Source organism: Tympanuchus pallidicinctus, unplaced genomic scaffold (assembly GCF_026119805.1).
Source record: "Tympanuchus pallidicinctus isolate F22 unplaced genomic scaffold, pur_lepc_1.0 scaffold20, whole genome shotgun sequence".
Lineage (NCBI taxonomy): Eukaryota > Metazoa > Chordata > Aves > Galliformes > Phasianidae > Tympanuchus > Tympanuchus pallidicinctus.
In genome coordinates, this window is record NW_026294722.1 from 13,265,170 (window position 1) to 13,284,651 (window position 19,482).

Here is a 19,482-nt window from a genome sequence, read left to right on the forward strand (position 1 = left end):
CAAGATAGGTGATCAGTCAGTTGCAAGTAAGCACTTGTGTGGAGGTAGTAGTAATGGCACAGTGAAAACGTTGGGTGGTATTTTAAGAGTGCAAGGAAAGTCGTTTTCTGGAGATGAGAACAAGGCGAGGAAGATCCTTGTCCTCTGAGAGGGTAGGGAGGTGTTCTGGATGCAAGGAGACACTTCCCAACACAAAATTGGGATGAACTTCAGAACATGAAGGTCAATTGTTGCAATCCTTACACAGACAAAAGTTAGTTATAGCCTCAAATAGTTCCTAAACAGAGGCACTGACTCAAATACAGTGAACTAACAGCTTCATGATAACTGCTAAATTGGACTTGATCTTTGTGTCCAGGATCCCATGAGCCTATTATATATGTTAACAAACGCAGTGAAATGCTGTTTTTTCTTTTCCCAGCTATAGCAACTCAAGCTAGTGTGGAGTTTCGCCGGAAAGGATCCCAAATGTCCACAGATACAATGGCTTCCAACCCTTTGTTTGATGCCAGTGAATTCCCAGACAACTATGAAGCAGGAAGGGCAGAGGCATGCGGGACACTGTGTAGGATATTTTGTAGCAAGAAGACTGGGGAGGAAATATTACCAGCTTACTTATCCCGGTACTAACCTATCTTTCAGTTGCTTTATTGGTGTAATGTTACGGTGCAAAGGAATTTGCAGTGCATAGCATTCAGTTACTGTCTGAATCCTGTGCTGCCAGCTCTAAGAGCGTGGCTGGCCTGCACGAGGCACAGCTCCCTCTGTAAGCTGAGTGTTGGCTTTGTGTTCCCACAGTGCTGGTTTCCATTGGGCTTTCTTCAAGCTCTAGTTGAGGGGGAGCCCCTCCAGCAGCTGGAGGGAACTTCTTTGGTCTTTTTGACACTTGAAGGTTTTTAAACTTGCTATCAAATGTTGGTAAGATGGACAGAAGTGTGCAGATTTGAGATTGTGTTTTGTTAGACTGCACAGGGTGCTGTCTTGTCAAGAAACATGAGTATATATTTTTTAATGGTTTTTACATACAGAAATGCACTAATATTCTATTATTTGTTTGTGTGTATATATATATATATATTTTCATCGTGAACTACTTCGATTTTCAGTTTAATTTCTAGTAAAACAAGGCCATCCCGCCTATCATAGTTCTTGTTTTTCCAACTTTTTTTAGTTAAAAAGTAGAAAAAGCCAGAGGCAGAGAATCAATTTTATAAAAAGTAACTCTCTCAAACAGTTCAATTACCTTTGCCATAGGTGGCATCAAAACTTCTGGAAGACTGAACCACGTTATTTCATGTATGTGGTAGTGCTATATGCATTAGATGGTCTGTTCCTCTTACACAGTCGGATTCCTCTGTTTTGTTAAGTTGTGGAGGGTTTTTTTGTGTGGGTTTTTTTTGTTTTTTTGTTCTTTTTTTAATACAAATACACTGTAACCTAAAACCTGTAGAGGAATTTAACTGCTTTAAGAGACGAGGTACTTTGGGATGATGGCCAGCTACATAAGGTGCTTCACATCCCTCTGCTTTTTCATTTGAAATAGCTGATTCAGATTTTCCCTCTTATTTACCAGATGTTAGGATTGCTGTCACAGTGCTGTTCCCCCCCAGGGATTTTGCAGTACTTTTCTTCCATGCGAGGGAATTGGAACCGAGGTCTCCTTCACACCCTTACACGAGAAAGGCGGTGGCGGGGAGCACAGTGAGCACGCTGCTGTGCTGTAGCTGCAGCAGCTCCCAGGCCCTGGGCTGCGACAAGGCAGATGTTTCAGCAGAATGGTGCTCTGCTGGCTTTTCACGTGTAATATGTGTGATTAGCGTGGCTTTTTTTGAAACATAGCTAACTGCACTTGCCTGTGCTAACATGACTTCGGGGAACGCTCAGAAAAGCTTCTCTCAGCTCTGATTGTGAAGCTGTTCTGTGTAGAAAAGATCTAATTGCTGCACATTCGTGTTCGTGTGGGATGCTGATACTTTTTATGTGCAAATAATTCCGTCTTATCTTTCTTTGTCAGATTTTACATGCTTTTAATTCAGGGTTTGCAGATAGCAGATTTCGTTTGCCACCCCGTTCTTGCCAGTGTTATTCTGAACTCCCCTCCTTTGTTCTGCTGTGACCTGAAAGGAATTGATGTCGTGGTTCCATATTTCATTTCGGCTCTTGAAACTATTTTACCCGACAGGTAAACTGCTGTTTCCCTGTAGATGCTATCAGAAATATGGGGAGATGTTTATCTTCTGGGGTTTCTGTCGTTCCTGGATGGCTTCCACTGGAGGAGTTCTGTAATGTGGGCCCCATGTTATGTATGTATGTGATAGTGATAACAGCAGCATTTCATAAGCTCTGACTTTTCATTTCATTTAATGCAATTATCCTTAAAGTAGCAGTAGCCCTTTTTAAAAATGAGAATGTTGGAGTTGTGTTATCTTAGTATTCATTATTGAAAAACAAGAATAGGGAAAAGAATACATTTAAAGCTGATTTATTTTTAAGGAGAACTTTACAGCATGTTCTATACTGGCTGTTATTGCAGTGACTTTATTCAGAAGGTAACTTTACACACCACTAAACGGAAAGCATTGATCATTTAGACTGACAGGGAAGTTGGAATAGGTTCCTAAACTGGAATATATGCCCTTGTTTGTCAGAGCCGTACAGATTGCTAAATAACTTAAGGCACTTACTACTGCTCTGTGCCTGCCTTCCTCTCCATATCTTGTATGTGCTGATGGTGCATTTCAGCTTGAAGTTGTGCATAAACTACTGTTATTCTTCTGGGCTTAAATCTGAGCTGCTGCTGCTTGCAGGTGGATCTTACAAGCAGAATTAACTCGTGGCTTCATAAGAAACGTGGTCTGTTTCCAAGCAGAATGTGTTTTATACAAGATGCACACGAGCAAATTCTGGGGATTGTGGTAGAGCTGGGTTGGTGGGATTTGCAGTAAGCACGCAGAGGCTTGTGACTGGCATTTCCTGCCTTGAGGATGCAGAATACGAATAAGACTTCTGTTTGCTTAATGGTTCAGTGCAAAACCATTCAGGCAGGACTTCATAATTTGCTAATTGTTTCATTGCAACTGCTATAAAATCAGAATCTTGAATCTAGGAAGAAACAGCTACATTGGACGTTGCAAGTTATTTAAGACCAAGGAGTGGCTGTTTGTTTAATTTTCACTTAGGTTTGGCTTCAAAGTCTTATGAAAAGTTGATTAATTGTATGGTGCTTTGATTTGCAGGGAACTCTCAAAGTTTAAAATATATGTAAACCCCACAGAGCTAAGAAGAGCTTCAATTAACATCTTGCTGTCTTTGTTGCCTCTCCCTCATCATTTTGGAACCATAAAATCGGAGGTAATAACCTTACAGCTTTGTCTTACATGTTGAATTTTGTCTTTTGGGTTGTGGAGTGGCATTTGGGTGAGGTGAGTTGTGGTATTTGGCATTCTGTTTAGTCCTGAAACTCTTGGCACAAGTTTGACAGGAGTAATTTGTGCTGTGGATTCTGACTTTTGAAGGCAATGCCATGCTGGTGTGTTCAGTGTAAAAATGGCATCGAGTTCTAATTGATACTGAAATAAATTCATTGTTCATTCAGGTTGTCCTGGAAGGGAAATTCAGCAATGATGACAGCTCAACGTATGATAAACCAGTAACCTTCCTTTCCTTGAAGCTGAGGCTTGTGAATATACTTATAGGAGCTTTGCAAACTGAAACAGATCCCAACAACACTCAGATGATACTAGGTAATTTCAACATTTTTAATGTATCCATTGTGTTATGAAAGCGCCTTCACCTCTCCTGGAATAATTTGGTACATTCATGTGATACTTGGCAAGAAAAAGGAGAAATTCCTGTCAGATCATCTTCTGTATAATCGCCCTCATACTCTCAAAACATCTTTGAAATCCTCACGTTCTTGTTAAGTAATCTCTCTCTACCATTCTAAATGTAATCCCTTCCATTCTAAATGTGGAATGGCGCTTGAAAAGTAAAAATAGAATTAAAGCACATTCTAGCAGCAGAAGTCAGTCATAACTCAGAATGGAAATAGGAAGAAATGTTCTAATATTGGTAAAAAATCATGAGTAATGGATTACAGGGAACATTTCAGTTTTTGCCATGCTTGAGCCTAGAAACCAATTGAAATACTGGGTAACAAGTACTCTAGCATTGGCAGAATACAGATGGTGTTTGTTCAGCACTGTGTCAGTCCTTGCAGAAAAGCTCCAGCATAGAGTCTGCAGATACATCACGGTTTGGCAACAAACTGTGCGTTGAGGTGGTTGGATGTGTTGAGGTGTCAGTGCTGAGGAAGTAACTAGAAGCTGGAATCTTAAATAGTGCACAGTCTGTTAAGCAGATGTATTTTCAGGCAGGTAAAAATTTTGTTTCCTTACACTTTTTTTTCCCTTATTTGCTTCCCTCTCATTATGTAAAAGTACCTTTCTTCACATTATAATAGTTACCATGCCATTTTCCTTTAACAGTTTAAAAAGCAAGTGGATTTGCACTGGGTAGATATCTGATTGGTTCTGGAAGCCTGCCTGGATAATAGGAGAGGGAGGAAAAAGTGCACAAGCAATGAAGTGAATGGAAACAAATCCAGTCTGCAGTCTTTCTGAAAGCTGTTCTTTCAAGACAACCCTTGAAACCTTTTCTGTACAAGCAGAAGACATGGCGATAATAATTTTAAAGGATGATTTGCAGCCAGTGCTGCAAGTGAAGGGATGAGGATGTGTGTGGTTTCTTAGTCATGCTCACAGAGCACATGTTGCTGTATCAGCTGTAGGGTGAGTGATGTTCTGTTAAATCCTACCCGTGCGTTCTTACATGCCTCCACTGAGGTTGGTGCCTGCACCTCAGCTTTTCAGATACTCTGCCTATGATGTTTTTTTTACCATTACCTGGCTGACAGGCCTTACTGCTTTGTTTCTTCAGTTTTCCTACTGTTAGCTACACATGTAACAGGAGTTTATGTCCTGCTGGCTTTGGTTGGAGAGGATTCATGAGTCTGTATCTTAGCCAGAGATTCTTGCATGTTCCATCATCCTCTCTGAAACATTGGTGTTTATTTCCAGCTGCTTTTTAAATATTTGACAACAACTGGAGTGTTTCGTTTCCTATTGCAGCTGTTGTTCTCCTCAGCCCCATGGCTGTGCTGGAGGAAAAATGATGCAGCTACAGGTGGTGTGTGCCCCATGTGACATAAGGCATCCAGAGTACAGTCAGTTTTAGTTCACCTGTGTGATGCTCTTGTTGGTAGCTCTCTCTCCCGGGCTGGATTTTTCTGTCTACTTGCTGTTTGATTTGAATGCAGTAAAAAAAAAAAAAAAAAGGCATGAAAAATTGGGTCCTGGAGATCACTTGTAGGTAGAGTTTTGGTGGATCATACCTCTGACCTCCTGATTTTGGAATTTGGTTTAATGTTTTTGCTAAACTGAAATGAAATTTATATTTACTATACTGATCTGAGAGTTTGGAGAGTGGTGTTGGAAATATTGATGCAGGTTTTGGACAAAAACATCTCTGTAAAAATGCTTGTGCTGGAGTGGATTTGGGGTTCATTTGACAGGTCCTTTGATGATTGATTGTGTTGAGAATGATTGTGGTCTCATGTTGATGTCTTCAGGGTTGCTGGATGGAGCAGATATTACCTTATCTTCCAACAGGCTGCTGCCTGCACTGACAGCCCATTAAGTAGTGAAAGCACATTTTTGTTTGCCAGTTACCAGGTGCCTTTTGGCTCCTAATGGCCAAACTGAGGAAGGGAGGCTCCTTGTGCCAGGCACAGAGAGGAGCCCAGACAGTACGGCGTAACCCTTGAGGTGGCTTTGGATTACAGTGCACTTTGGCTGTCTGTTACCTAACAAATGCTGCTTTTTTACTCACAAAATCTGTAAACCTCTTTAAATGTAACCTGAGTTTTTAAATGAGCACAATCTGCTGGGAGACAGGGAAGCATTCCAGCCCTTCTGTGAAACAAGAATCCTTCTGAACGGAGGAATTCAGGAAACCTGTGTTCAAAGCGTTTTTAAAATAGCCAAAAGAATATCTCAGCTCTCATCTGCATCAAATTGCTAAGCCTGGAACAAATCCTCGTGTTTTATAAACTCTTATAAAAGCTCTGTATAAATCAGGAAGGAGATTCTGGATGCTTAGACCTTCAGTGCTTCTCTGCATTGTAGCTGTCAGTGTTCTACTGTGGTTTTTAGTTACCTCTTCTGTTTAATTCTTCAGGTGCAATGTTGAATATTGTTCAAGACTCAGCACTGTTAGAAGCCATTGGCTGCCAAATGGAAACGGTAAGATTTGTTTAATTGTTGTTTATGAAGTTATTGCTTCAGAAAAAAATGTGATTCATTTATCAGCAGTTTAAGTAAGTTCAGTCCAGAGATATTATCCCATCTAAAAATATTCTTTGTTATAGAGAATTCTGTTCAGAAGATCTTCTCATTACTTAAAACTGACTTTCAGTTTCATAGAATCATTAAGGTTGGAAAAAGCCAATAAGATCATATAGTCCAGTGTCAGCCCATCACCACTATGCCCACTAAAACACATCCCTCAAAGGACAGTGACTCCAGCACTTCCCTGGGCAGCCTGTGCCAATGCCTGACCACTCTTTTTAAGAAGCTTTCACTAATATCTTACCTGAACCCCTCTTGGTGCAACTTAAGACCATTACCTCTCATCCTATCACTAATCAGCTGGGAGAAAAAGCTGACCCCCATCTCACTGCAATCTCCTTTCAGATGGTTGTAGAGGGCGATGAGGTTCCCCTAAGCCTCCTCTTCTCCACAATGAACCATCTCAGTTCCCTCAACTGCTCCTCGTAATCTTGTGCTCCAGACCCCTCACAGCTTCGTTGCCATTCTTTGGATGCGCTCCATGGTCTCAGTGTCTTTCTTGTAGTCAGGGGCCCAGCACTGAACACAGCACTCGAGGTGCGGCCTCACCAGTGCTGGCTGCAGAGGTGCCATCACCTCCTGCTGGCTGTGCAGTTTCTGACACAAGCCAGGATGCCATTGGCTTCTTGGCCAGCCGGGCTCACTGCTGGCTCACGTTCAGCCAGCTGTCAGCTAACACCTCCAGATCCTTTTTCTGTGTGCAACTTTCCAGCCCTGTGCTCCAAGCCTGTAGCAACGCATGGAGTTGTGATCAAAGGGCAGGACTCTGCAATTGGTCCTACTGAAGCTCATGCAGTTGGCCTGAGCCCATCGATCAGCCTGTTCAGACCCCTCTGCAGGGCCTTCCTACCCCCAGGCAGGTTGACACTTCCTCCCAGCTTGGTGTCATCAGCAGATGTCCTGAGGGTGCACTCAATCCCCTCATCCAGATCATCAGTGACACCTTTAAACAGGACTGGCCCCAATACTGACTGCTGAGGAACACAGCTCTCCTGACTGGCTGCCAGCTGGATGCAATTCCATTCACCACCACTCTCTGGGCCCAGCCCTGCAGCCAGTTCCTTACCCAGTGAAGAGTGTAGCTGTCCCAGCCATGGGCTGCCAGCTTCTGCAGGAGGATTCTGTGGGAGACAGCATGAAAGGCTCTGCTGAAGTCTAGGTGGGCTATGGCAGCAGCCTTTCCATCCTCTACCAGACGAGTCACTCGTTCATAGAAGATGATGTTGGTCTTTAACAATGGTGGCTAGATTACATTCTTGCTGAGTTTTCACTTTTCTAATTTTTTTTTCCTAAATTTGCAGAATGGTGGTGAAAACAACCTCTTCAAAAGCCACAGTCGTACTAACAGTGGCATTAGTACTGCAAGTGGCGGCAGCACGGAGCCTACAACACCAGATAGTGAACGGCCAGCACAAGCCCTTCTAAGGGATTATGGTAAGGACAGCTCTTTGGAAAAAATGGTATTATAATATCCTAACTTGATTTTTGTTTTTCTCCTTTTGTAGTTCTGGCTCATAATTAATGTGTGCGGGTGTTTTGAAGCCAAGATGGATACTCCTTTGTTCATTGCTGATTTGATCCCGTATGCACCCATGTGTGGTGCTCACATGTGCTGGCTGGTTCTGTGTTGGTTGGTGTTTAACCTGCTAAAGGACTCTCCCAATACAGTTTTTAAAAAAGCTCGTGGCAAACTGTTGTACTTTATCATGTGTTTTCATGAACATTGATGCCATAAACGTATACCAGGTGCAAATTAATGGCTTCATTCATTTTGATAGCATTCCAAGTTTAGTAGTACCTTTTCTTAACTGTTTTTAAAGACCATTTGGGGGACTCCTGTTTCTGCAAGATAAAGAGGCAGAACGCTTGCAATGTGTCATTTGTTATAACAAGATCTCTTCAATTAACGTTGGTTTGTGATGTCCTGTACTGTGCCCTTTTTGAATCTTTCAGTAGAATTCATGTCCTACTTAGTCTATGTGGTAAGCCATAGAATGTGAGAATGTGGAGATTCTGGAATTTCATTTGTTCCTCCATGCTTTAGCAGTGCAATGGATGTTAATTGGTGAAGTGAATGTGAGAACAGACCACCTTGTAGGCTAGGTGGGAAACTCCATTCTCACCAGATAAAAATGCTTCTTCCCCAGTTCTCCTTGTAGGAGGAGAGATTAGTGGGAAAGCTTTAGCATATTCACATATATACATTACATACAGATGCAGGGTTTTGTTTAAATGTTAGTTATTTCTCTAACGGATTTGTCTGAAGTGACTTGAAGTGCTGGTTTTTACCACACCACCTTAATTATGTATGTAATTCCTGTGTTTTCATTGGCAAGTGTTTTTGGCACCTCGCAGTGTAAAATGTTCCTTTGTAAGGCTAAAAAAACCCTCATGTTTTAAGTTGTTGAGTCACTGACTTTTCAAACCATACGTGTAAATTGAAAGATATTTTTTGTAATATCTGGCCCTGAATTTGTTGGCATTATTGATTCATTTTACTGGATTTAAGAAAAAGAATTCTGTGCCCACAAGGTAAGGTTATAATACACTTACAAAAGGAATTTCAACATTTCTGCTGAATGCTTGAAGGGAAAATTGGAAACAAGATGGTTTATTTTTACTGGTTAACTGTAGCTGACGTGTGAATCTGCTGCTAGACTGGCAGAGAGCATTGGTGCTGAAATGAATTTGCCTACTTCAGTTTTAACAAATGTGTATAATATTTGTGTTCCCAATACAATGAAGTTGTGAGCAACTGCTCCTAAAAGCACCTCTTTGTTTTTAATGTTAGCCAAAGGTACAGGAAAATTAAACATTTAGAAACAATTATATCTTCCAGGTTGGTTTCTTTCATTATCTGCACATAAATACCTAAAGCAGCTTCTGATAAATGCTGTGTATAGAGAGAATAGGTAACTTCTGGCCTAGGTATCTGAAGTTACATGAGCTCTGTTCATTACTATGACTCAGTGTGAGTACTGGTGTCTAACATACGTGACTAATGCCTAAATTCTTCTGAGTCTGCAAGACACTGCAGCAGTGTAAGCACGGTAGCAAACAGCAGCACAACCCAACACAGGCTGTTCTGCTGCTGAAATGCATCCAGTGCTGTGATTGTCCGAAATGTCTTTAGAAGAAACAGAACCAAATTGATACAAGGTGCTAATCTGAATAGATTTGTATTGTGTACTGGTGTTGCATACAAGGCAGTTAGCCAAATTTCCAGATTCTGGGTTGTATGTAATTTTATGTGCGTATCGTGGCTGCTTTGGCTTGTTCCTGTGCTTTGCTTATTGTTACTAATGCTTAGTTATTTTCCCTCCCTGTGGTATGTGTTACTGGGGTTACATCCTAGCTCTTAATACAGATACGGCTGCAGGACTTCTGATACGCAGCATTCACCTGGTAACCCAGAGGCTGAACTCACAGTGGAGGCAGGACATGAGCATCTCACTGGCTGCGTTGGAACTTCTCTCTGGATTGGCAAAGGTGAGAGACGAAGCTGTGGTTACTCCAGCCTCTTCTCAAAGGGACGATTCCTGTTCTCTTCAGGTGAAAATCATGCCACCAAGCAGACGTCTGTCAGCAGATGTTCTATTTGGAGCAAAGAGGGTACATCCTCCTTCTGTAGGATTGCTCTGTCTTATCCTAGTGTATATGCTCAGTGATTTAAGTCAAGTGAGTGCAGTGAATGCCTTTGGGCTGAAGGTGAAGCTCAAGGTGGCTGCTTCAGATACACGTAGCCCTACTGTGTGATTCTGGCTGATTTTAGCTGGATGGCTTCTAATCGTTCTCATGGGTTCTCATGTGTGGTTTTGCTTTGCTTTGTGTTTAGGTTCTGTTTTGTTGTCACTGTTTTTTCACACTGCAGTGGATGAATCTTACATATTAGGTTGAACAGCTGGAAGAAAACCGTACCACTGAGCTTCCAGTGGGCAGTGTGGGCTTCAGCCCATAGTTTTCAACTCCACTGTGAACCATTTCTCATAGGTTACTTTGTTAGATGTTTCTAAGGCTGGTTGCACAGTGGGTGGACAAACCAAACAAGAGTTTCTGTTGCTGCTGATCAGGGTTGGAAATAGACCAGGACATAAAAAATTTGGTTGCCCTTTTTTAAGTGCCAACTTTTTTTCTTTTGTGTCACGTGCAAAGTAATTTTCTGAGCTATGTGTGACACCTTCTTAATGTGAAGGTGTCACCTGCTTGGGAGCTTTGTCTTCACACAGCTCTGTTCCTCAGACTAGCTGTGCTGTTTCTCTTCACCACTTCCCAGATGAACCACTCCTGTTCTGTTTTAGCACCCTCAGTTGTGGCCTATGTTCCTTAACTGTAAGGAGACTCACCTGGCAAGTAGCTGGAGTAATTAGCAAGTTAGTGAATAGTAAATAACTAAATGCTGGGTTGGGGGTCCTTTTTTGATGAAAAGTAGAATGTCCTTTTTTGCTTGAGGACACTTATTGTTCCCAGTCTGGAGTTTGTGATGTTTGCTAAGCAATGCTTTGGTGTATTTACAGCAGCCACAATGAACTGGTGCAGCAGCTGGGCATTCCCTGATGTATCTTTTCAGTTGCAGGTTATTACTAAGATTTGGTCCATTAGAAAAATCCTGTTTTCTGCAAGAGTGCTGGAAACAGCCTCTTGTCCTAAGCTGAGCTCAAAGGGACTCTGCCATATATCTTACGCTTCCAAAGGAAGTACTGTGTCGGGCTCCAAACAGTCGTACGTGCCCTTGTTGAGTACAGCTGTCTGGCTCCCGTGTTGTCACCTGCAAAACCAGTCAGCAGGATGCTGGTGGTGCCCCTCCAATATCGAATAAGCCTTTATATGGCATGGTCAAACTCTACAGAGTAGAAAAATCCAGGTTTACCTGAGAGCTCCTGTGTCAGCTCACATGAAGAAGAGAGATTTGCTGACCTGGTTAACTTCAGATTACTGATCCTCATCACTTGGGGTGCACAGCCCTTTGTTAGCCCTCACGGCCTGAAGCCTTGCTCCCTGAAGCCCATCTGGGCAAGGATACGAGCTGAGGGGGTTTTCTGCAAATGATTTTTTTTCTGGTTAATCTGCTTGTCTGAGCATGGTTGTTTGTCAGTGAGAAAGTGAAAGAAAATCACTCTGCTGACACAATTTGCCTAGTGGAAAAGGACAGGAGCAGAATGAAGCCCTCTGGATGGGAGACTGGGCAGTGAGTGGTTTCTTAGAGGGACCACGTGGACGTGAGTGGGGCTGCTGTAGCTGAAGGAGAGGTTTTTGCAGAAAATAAGTTTAAAACACAGATCTATTCAGCTTACAATTCGTTTCTTATCAAACCAGATTGGTATCATTCTTGCTCTTGGAAACAAAGCCCGGCGGGGTGGTGGCTCCTTACTGCAGCGTTTCTTTTAATTTCAGAATCCATCCCTGTTTAACATTTGTACCATGAAATAGCTCAGCTGTGTATTCGCATTTCTTAAAGCTGCATTTAGAAATGCTTTCAAAAGCTGTTTCTTCTCTGGAAGGTTTTGTGAAGAAATTCTCACCTGACAGTGCTCTTTTCCTTGCTTCACACAGGTGAAAGTGCTTGTTGATTCCTCCGACCAAAAGAGAGCTATCAGTTCTGTATGCAGCTACATAGTGTTCCAGTGCAGCCGGCCGGCCCCGCTCCACTCCCGTGACCTTCACTCTGTGATAGTTGCAGCTTTCCAGTGCCTCTGTGTGTGGCTCACTGAGCATCCTGACATGCTGGATGAGAAGGTAAGAATCTCTGATGTGTGTATTCTTAGCCCCCAAGACTGATTTGCTTTTTGTCCCCAGCTGTCAATGTTTCAGACTTTAAAACAACACGTCTTTGTAGTTTTCAAAAGCATAGCAGGAATTCCAAAACTAGTTTACTTGGAAAATAGCTTTCAGTTTTGATTTCTCCTTTTCATTCACTGAGAATATTTTTGGCTATGCAACCACCTTTCATGTTTATAAGAAAATATTTTGATCTTTCTTCTTGCTTTGTGAACTGAAAAAAAAGAGGAAAAAAAAACGTGAAATTGGAAAAGCAGAAAAATAGTGGAGAAATATGAGAATTATTGGTGTGTAAATAGTGTAGTTACCTGCACAGATAAGCTTCTAAAAGCAATGTCTTTTCTCATTTCTCAGCTCTTACCTAAGGAATTTTCTAAATTTAACAGTGGAATTTCTTTACTGCTGATGTTTTGATGATGGTAAAATCATAAGAATCATAGAATGGCTTGAGTTGAAAGGAACCTTAAAGATCACTGAGCTCCAACCCCCTTGCCGTGGGCAGAGTTGCCAGTCATTAAATCAGGCATCACATCAGGCTGCCCAGGGCTCCATCCAGCCTGGCCTTGAGCACCTCAGGGATGGGGATCCCCACCTTCTCAGGGCAGGAGCAGCAGTGCCTCACCGCCCTCTGAGTACAGAATTTCCTTCAAATATCTAACCTGAATCCCCCCTATTTTAATTCAAAGCCATTCCCTCTCATCCTATAGCTATCAGACTGTAAAACGTCAGTCTCCCCTGTTTATAAGCCCCCTCCAAGTAACGGACAGCAGTACCTGGCGTCTTCTCCAGACAGAACAAACCCAACTACCTCAACCTTTCTTGATAGTAGAGGTGCTCCAGCCCTCTGATCATCTTCATGGCCTCTTCAGGACCCTCTCCAATGGCTCTGCATCCTTCCTGTGTAGAGGCCCCAGGCCTGGACACAGTACTCCTGATGCAGTATCACAGGGGCAGAGCAGAGTGGGACAATGCCTTCCCTGCCCCACTGCCCCCTCTGTTGATGCAGCCCAGGATACTGTTGGCTTTCCGGTCGCACTCTGCTGGCTCGTGTCAGCTTCTCCAGGGCTGCTCTGAAGGAATTCTTTTCCCAGTCTGAACACATATCTGGGATTGCCCCAACCCAGTGCAACACCCTGCACTTGGCCTTGTTGAACCTCGTTAAGTTATGTTGCTTTTCTGGGCCCCTGTGGGTGGCAGCCCTTCTGTTCTATGGCCTGCATCACTCAGTGTCAGACTGAGTGCTGAGGGTGTGTACCCAGTCCCCCTGTCTGGGTCACTGATAAAGATGTTGAACAGCACTGGTGCCAGGACTCACCCTTGGCATCTTCACCAGAAGTTTTCTAGAAGCTGAGCAAGGCAAACCTTGATGCAGGGTGCAGCTTCCTGAGGGAGTGTGAAAGATGCATGTTGCTGATCTGATCGCCTCCTGTCATAGTCTCAAAAAAATCTTTTTTTTTGCATGAGCATCTGCTTTTGTTGTAGGTCTGCTTACATTGGCAGCTCAGTTATCTGCAAATATATGTTAAAAATAAAAAAAATAAAAAAGAATAACAGGGAGGGTTTTCAATAATAATGCTTTCTGCATGTACCTTTGGGATACTGGCTGTTGGTTGTAGGTGACCAGGAAAGGGGTGATTTCCTGGGATGTGGCACAGCACAGGTTATAAAGTTACATTATGCTTCGTTTCTCTTTCTTTCTTTGTTTTTCTGCATAAATTGTGAATTCAAGAAACAGCACAGGCCAAAGTGCAGAACCCTGCCTGGTTTCTGGTGGTTAAAACTGCTGATTTATTTGTGTAGTTAGGGTTCATTGTAGACTGCTACTTGTTCTTGAGAAAGCTTTCCTCTTTATTCCCTTGTTTAGCCATCAGATCAGAACTTTTGTTGTAGCAATCCAGATGCTTTCGGTAAATGACTTTGCAGTGAGCAATATTGGGCAGTCATAGCAGTGATCCCACTGAGTGCTGGCCTCTTCTGTCGTGTGTTTGTTGATGCTTTGCTGTGCACTTTTAGAGCACTGTTATTGTTCTCTTGTTGAATTAGATACCACATATATTATCCTTCCTTATGGATGCTGTTGGCAATTGAAAGATTCGGAAAATTTTCCAGATGAGTTCATTCTTAATATCCTGAGAACTTAATTAAATTTTCTGCAGATAATTTCAGAAATGTGTTTATCGTTTAAAATATGTTTATATTTTTCAATTGCATTCCTAGCTCTCTTGGCTGTTTTGTACATGTCTAATGTACGTTGTGTATATATTAATTCAGAGCACTTTCTAGCGCTGGATATGGAGGCACACTAACACAATTAGACATCTATATACAGAGAAAATACAATTCCTCTAGCAAATGTGATCTTATTTCAACACTGTCTGTTAAAATAATTTTCTGCCTTTATCTCTGAGCTCACACCAGAAGCAGCACACTGCTTAGATGAGTCATCTGTTGCTGTTTCTCTGAGGTCTCTGAGACGTCTGTTGGAATGTTTCTGTTTTAAGGTAGTTCCTCGTGTGTTTTAGGATTGTCTAAAAGAGGTACTGGAGATTGTGGAGCTGGGTATTTCGGGAAGTAAATCCAAGAGCAGCGAACAAGAGGTGAAGTACAAAGGAGATAAGGAACCAAACCCTGCATCCATGAGAGTGAAGGATGCTGCAGAAGCTACATTAACGTGGTATGTGATTTCTCAGAGCGTGTTCATTGTTTAGCATTGCTTTGTCAGAGAATGCTTTAATGGGGGGTTTCCACCCGGTATGTAGTTGAGAGCATCTGAAAAGTCACCCAGAAGTTCCTTCTGTTTTGTCTTTTGGGCAGGGTTGTCTTCCCCCTTCCATTACAGACGTCTAGCAAAAGAAAGATTCCTGTAATTGCTGTCTTCTTTCTGCCCCTTCCTTTCCTTGGAGAGCACAACCTTCCTGCAGCCCCTGATGTTCTGCTCTTTGCCAGTGCAGAGAGTAGCTCCTTGTCTCCCTCTTCCCCTTGTCACCTTGTCCTTCCAGGCCCACAGCCTTCTCCTTGGCCTGACAAGTTATGCTTTCCCCATGCTTTTCCCCACACGGTAGCTGCTGTCCCTGTGTAACACAGCAGGCAGTGACACACGTAGCAGCTGTAAGCTAAGGCAGGGTGGGACGTCATTCTGCTCACTGAACTGGGCTTGCTTAATAAATCTGGGAGACTCTGCTGGAAATGTGATTGCAGATGATGTGTGGGTGAGGAGGGGGAGCGCAGAAGTAAATTGAGATTCACTCCAGAGAAGCTGGAAAGTGCTGTTTTACTGCACGAATAGCATGGTGGTGTAGACAGGACAAACTGAAGATGAGTAGGATAAACATGTGTTGCAAAAGGTGAGGGCTGCTTGCTTATTTTGTTTGTTTTACTTCTCAATAAAATCATTATAAACTTTACTATTAGTAAAAACGGTGGTATCATTATGAAAGCAGCTTCTCATTGGCACTTGTGGATAAATTTTTCTTGTTGCCTGAAAGTGGCCTTTTTCTTTTGTTTAGAGGCATGCAGATATCTGTTTTCCAAGGGAAAAGTGTGGCAGGAGGACTTCAGTAAATTTAGTATAGATCTGAGTGCAGCCCCATTCAAAACATGTGAACTCCAGTCAGTGACACTGCATGGAAGCCTCTGCTCCTGCTGTTGGCTCCTGTCATGGTGGTTTTCTGTTGGGAAGATCCTGCACAATTTCAAATTATTTAAGTATATATGTATTCTTAGGAGCCCTGTGTGTGCCTTGCTTGTTGGTATTGAACAGTGGGTTAAGTTATGGAGGAGTACCTCAAAACATCCATAATGTTCTTATAAGAACAAACATAAAAAAACTGTGGAACTACAGATTATTTTTTGCTCTAAAATGTATCTTACTATCTTTATGACCTTGATTATAGACGAACTTGTTCTATGGGCAGGTTACTCTTCTTTGAAGGATTCATCTACACTTTTTCTGAAATTACTGGTTCTCTTTTAAGACAGGCTGATGGGATAGTGCAGTAATTGGTTTGTGCTACCCATAAGAGTAGCTGCTATGTCGAGATCCCAGTGAAGAACAGAGTGAAAGTCTGTGCTTGGGTGGGACAGCAGGTCTTAATCTGTGGTGACTTCTGTCTTTTTTTCCCGTTTGCAGTATTATGCAGTTACTTGGAGCGTTCCCTTCTCCCAGCGGCCCTGCTTCCCCTTGCAGCTTAGTGAATGAAACCACCTTAATTAAATATTCTCGCCTGCCCACCATAAACAAGCATAGTTTCCGTTACTTTGTTCTGGATAACAGTGTCATCCTGGCAATGTTGGAGCAGCCTCTAGGGAACGAACAAAGTAAGTCCAGCAGTCACTATTCCTTGTTCCTCTTGTTAAAACTCCCAGCATGGAGCTATAGGAAAACAAAAGGTACCACATTGTGTGGTTCTGTCATCTTTCAGGGCCCCACCTCATCTGTGGACATGCAGCTGAATGGAATGTTGCTCTGGAATGAAGTGGCAGGGCTAACCTCCATGTCAGCGATAGTCAGACTTATAGAAGCCCTCCTAAATAGTTCACACGGTTGCCTTTCATCCTTTGTGACCGGATGTGTGCAGCTGAGTGCCATCAGAATGGTAGCTGGTGGACAAAAGCAGTACCATTGCATTATGAAGACATCCGTGCTTTGACCAAGGATAGAATGTATTAAAAAAATCTGTTATTTACGTGAAGCTTTGAGCTGAATTACTGATCTCCTTACCTTCCCCCTGTGAATCGTCGTGTATCAAAGCATCGCCTAACAGAATCAGTGAAACTCTTCTCCTGCACTGGCTTCACCAATGCTAAGAGGGAAGCTGGTTTTTTACGAGTTGTGTTCCAGAATGCTCCCATCTCGTGGGGAATCGCTGTGCAGATCCTGCAGCCATTGCCACACGTCCACCCTCAGTCTGGGTTGGAGCCAACGTGTTCCTGACTACAGGGGTGTGGAACGTGCCAGAACAGCTGAGCACTTCTCACCCTTATTCTGCCTGTGCTAAATGAATTACTGAGGAATCCTGTAAAGCTATTATAATCTGAAATTAAATTAGCTTTACTTGCTGTGCAGAACTTGCTTACAAATCCCCCTTGAAATACAAGATTAATTGCAGTAATGCTTAAGTGTGTCAGCTCTGTTCTGAGGCAGACTGCTGTAGTGAATCATTGTGGGGCCTGGTGTGCTGCCTGTGAAATGCCAGCAAAGAAGTGGCTGTCTGGTAGTTACCCAGTGGTGTCAGTTTATGGTTTACATGCACAAAAGATGAGACACACGTCTCTAAAAGGTGAGAAACTGTAGAGGTGTGATTCCTCTTCTAAGGTGGCCTTTAAGCCTTGAAGGGAGACTGGAATCCCTGCCACAGAACCCTGACTGTGCAAGTGGAAAGGCACAGTGGGAGGACTGCAGTCTGAGCTGCTCTCTGAACAGAGTCAATATTGAACCCAGAGCAGGTTGTTCATGGCTTTGTGCAGGGAGGGCTTGGAAGCCTCGGGGGAGTTTCTCTGTCCCTATTCCAGTGCCTGGCTTCTTTTAGAAATGTTTTCACTGCGTAAAGTTAGAATCTTCCCCCATCTCAGTTTGACTGATGGATGCTTTCCACCATTCCTCTTGCCATTATTTGTGTGGGACCTTCACAGAAACTCATGGGGGCGTCATGGAGACCACATGTTTCTGCATGAACATTTGTTGTACCTAAACAGGCAGTGGCTGAATAATTTTTTTTAATTCATGGGAATAATTTGGAGAGAAAATCGGTGATCTGCATGAATTTGGACTAAGGTTACTTTTAATGATGAAATGGAGCTGATCTGGCTACTGCAGAACAGAGTAGTTCTCTGCTGCAGAGAGCGGGATTGCATTCAGCGTTTGCTTCTCACCAGAATTTGTCTTTAGGGTCAGGGTGGGAGTTTTCCTTGAAAACAAAATCTCTGTAATGTGTGTGCTTTTTTACAGTTTAATTACTGTTCAATGAAGTATTTGTGGTTTTGATGACGTATTCTTCTCTTCACCCATGTGCTTTGCAGATGACTCCTTCCCCTCTGTCACGGTTTTGATCCGTGGGACGTCTGGAAGATTTGCATGGGCCCAGCAACTCTGTCTTTTACCAAGAGGAGCTAAAGCAAATCAAAAGGTCTCTATCAAAGCCCATAAAGAAATCTTTAACTTATTGATGTTCAGCTGAAATTCCACTAATGTGAGACAGCCCCACAGATCTGGTGATTATACATTAAGGCTGAGCCACGGGGCCTTTAGCTGTAGGTAACGTGACGCATCTCTGGTGACTCTTTACAACTCGTGATTAATATGAAATATAGGCTGTGAAAGTACTGTTGCCTTCTAGGTTTGTGTAGGAGGGTGGAAGAACTCTCCTTATTCTCGTTTCTTAAAAGCATCTTCTAAGCTGATGAAGCAGTGGACCGTGTGCTCAGTGTGTTGATGTTAGGTGTCAGGCAGGGCTTTTGCAGCAGAAGGAACAAAGTCTGGAGATAACGTGTGAGATGCTGCTGAGAGAGCAGCTGTTAAAACTGCAGAGCTCAGTGTTGCAAAGGCGGCTGTAAAACTGCTGTGGAAAAGCCTATAGGTGGACTTTGGAATGGTTGTGGACAGTAATAATGGAGGATAAATGACCCAATAAATGGTGTTTAAGTAGGATCTCTTACTGCAGTTGCCTGGTGGATTATACCCTTGAGTTACCAAAATTTCTTTGTTTGTAAACATCTCCCAAATGTTCAAACTGTATAATGTAACTGAAATGTGGGCCTGTCAGTCCCAGCTGTCACATTAACGTGTAGATCTCTGTAGTGCAGCCCTTGGGAGGACCCTGCACTGGATGCCTTTTGGAGCTGTGCTGTCACTGCAGCTGAAGCGTTTTGCTGAATAATGTCAGTCCAAGGGTGCTGCCTCCCACACCAAAAGAAAAGTCACACTTTGGCTGGGGATCTAAGGGAACCATTCCAACTTAAAAGCATTATGTAACTTCAAGATTTGCCATTTTGAAGTGTACTTGGTATAAATACACTCATAAAGCACTGTTCAAGGTGTAATTAAAGGTCGCTCTTGCTTGGAGCTTAGACACATGCAAACCTGCAACCTCCGGTTGCTTTCATCAGGGATGTCAGTTTTTGAATTGCACAGTCTAGCATAATACAGCAGCATTAGCAAAACTGTATGATAGGTAATGCAGGGCTGTTGCTGCCCTGGTGGGACATCTTGCTGCTGGCCCACAGCATTGCTGCTGTTCACTTCAGGACTTCTCAGCTTCACTTGTTGAGCTCATCATAAGTCAGCAAGGCACAGCTGTTACCT

At 42.9% G+C, this 19,482-nt stretch overlaps 1 protein-coding gene across 5 annotated transcripts in view; it reads left to right on the plus strand.

Annotated features, from left to right (window-relative positions):
• Positions 1-19,482, plus strand: part of RALGAPB (Ral GTPase activating protein non-catalytic subunit beta) — a 63,600-nt gene that overhangs the window by 26,362 nt on the left and 17,756 nt on the right. For 3 of the 5 annotated variants that reach the window (XM_052683543.1, XM_052683546.1, XM_052683544.1), the window contains 11 exons: positions 422-623; positions 2,015-2,182; positions 3,237-3,351; positions 3,596-3,743; positions 6,238-6,302; positions 7,709-7,841; positions 9,763-9,896; positions 11,958-12,140; positions 14,705-14,856; positions 16,312-16,499; positions 18,201-18,307. In XM_052683543.1, the coding sequence (XP_052539503.1) occupies positions 422-623; positions 2,015-2,182; positions 3,237-3,351; positions 3,596-3,743; positions 6,238-6,302; positions 7,709-7,841; positions 9,763-9,896; positions 11,958-12,140; positions 14,705-14,856; positions 16,312-16,499; positions 18,201-18,307 (1,595 nt within the window). The remainder of the gene's footprint in view (positions 1-421; positions 624-2,014; positions 2,183-3,236; positions 3,352-3,595; positions 3,744-6,237; positions 6,303-7,708; positions 7,842-9,762; positions 9,897-11,957; positions 12,141-14,704; positions 14,857-16,311; positions 16,500-18,200; positions 18,308-19,482) is intronic. The other 2 variants (XM_052683545.1, XM_052683547.1) reach the window with 1 other exon arrangement.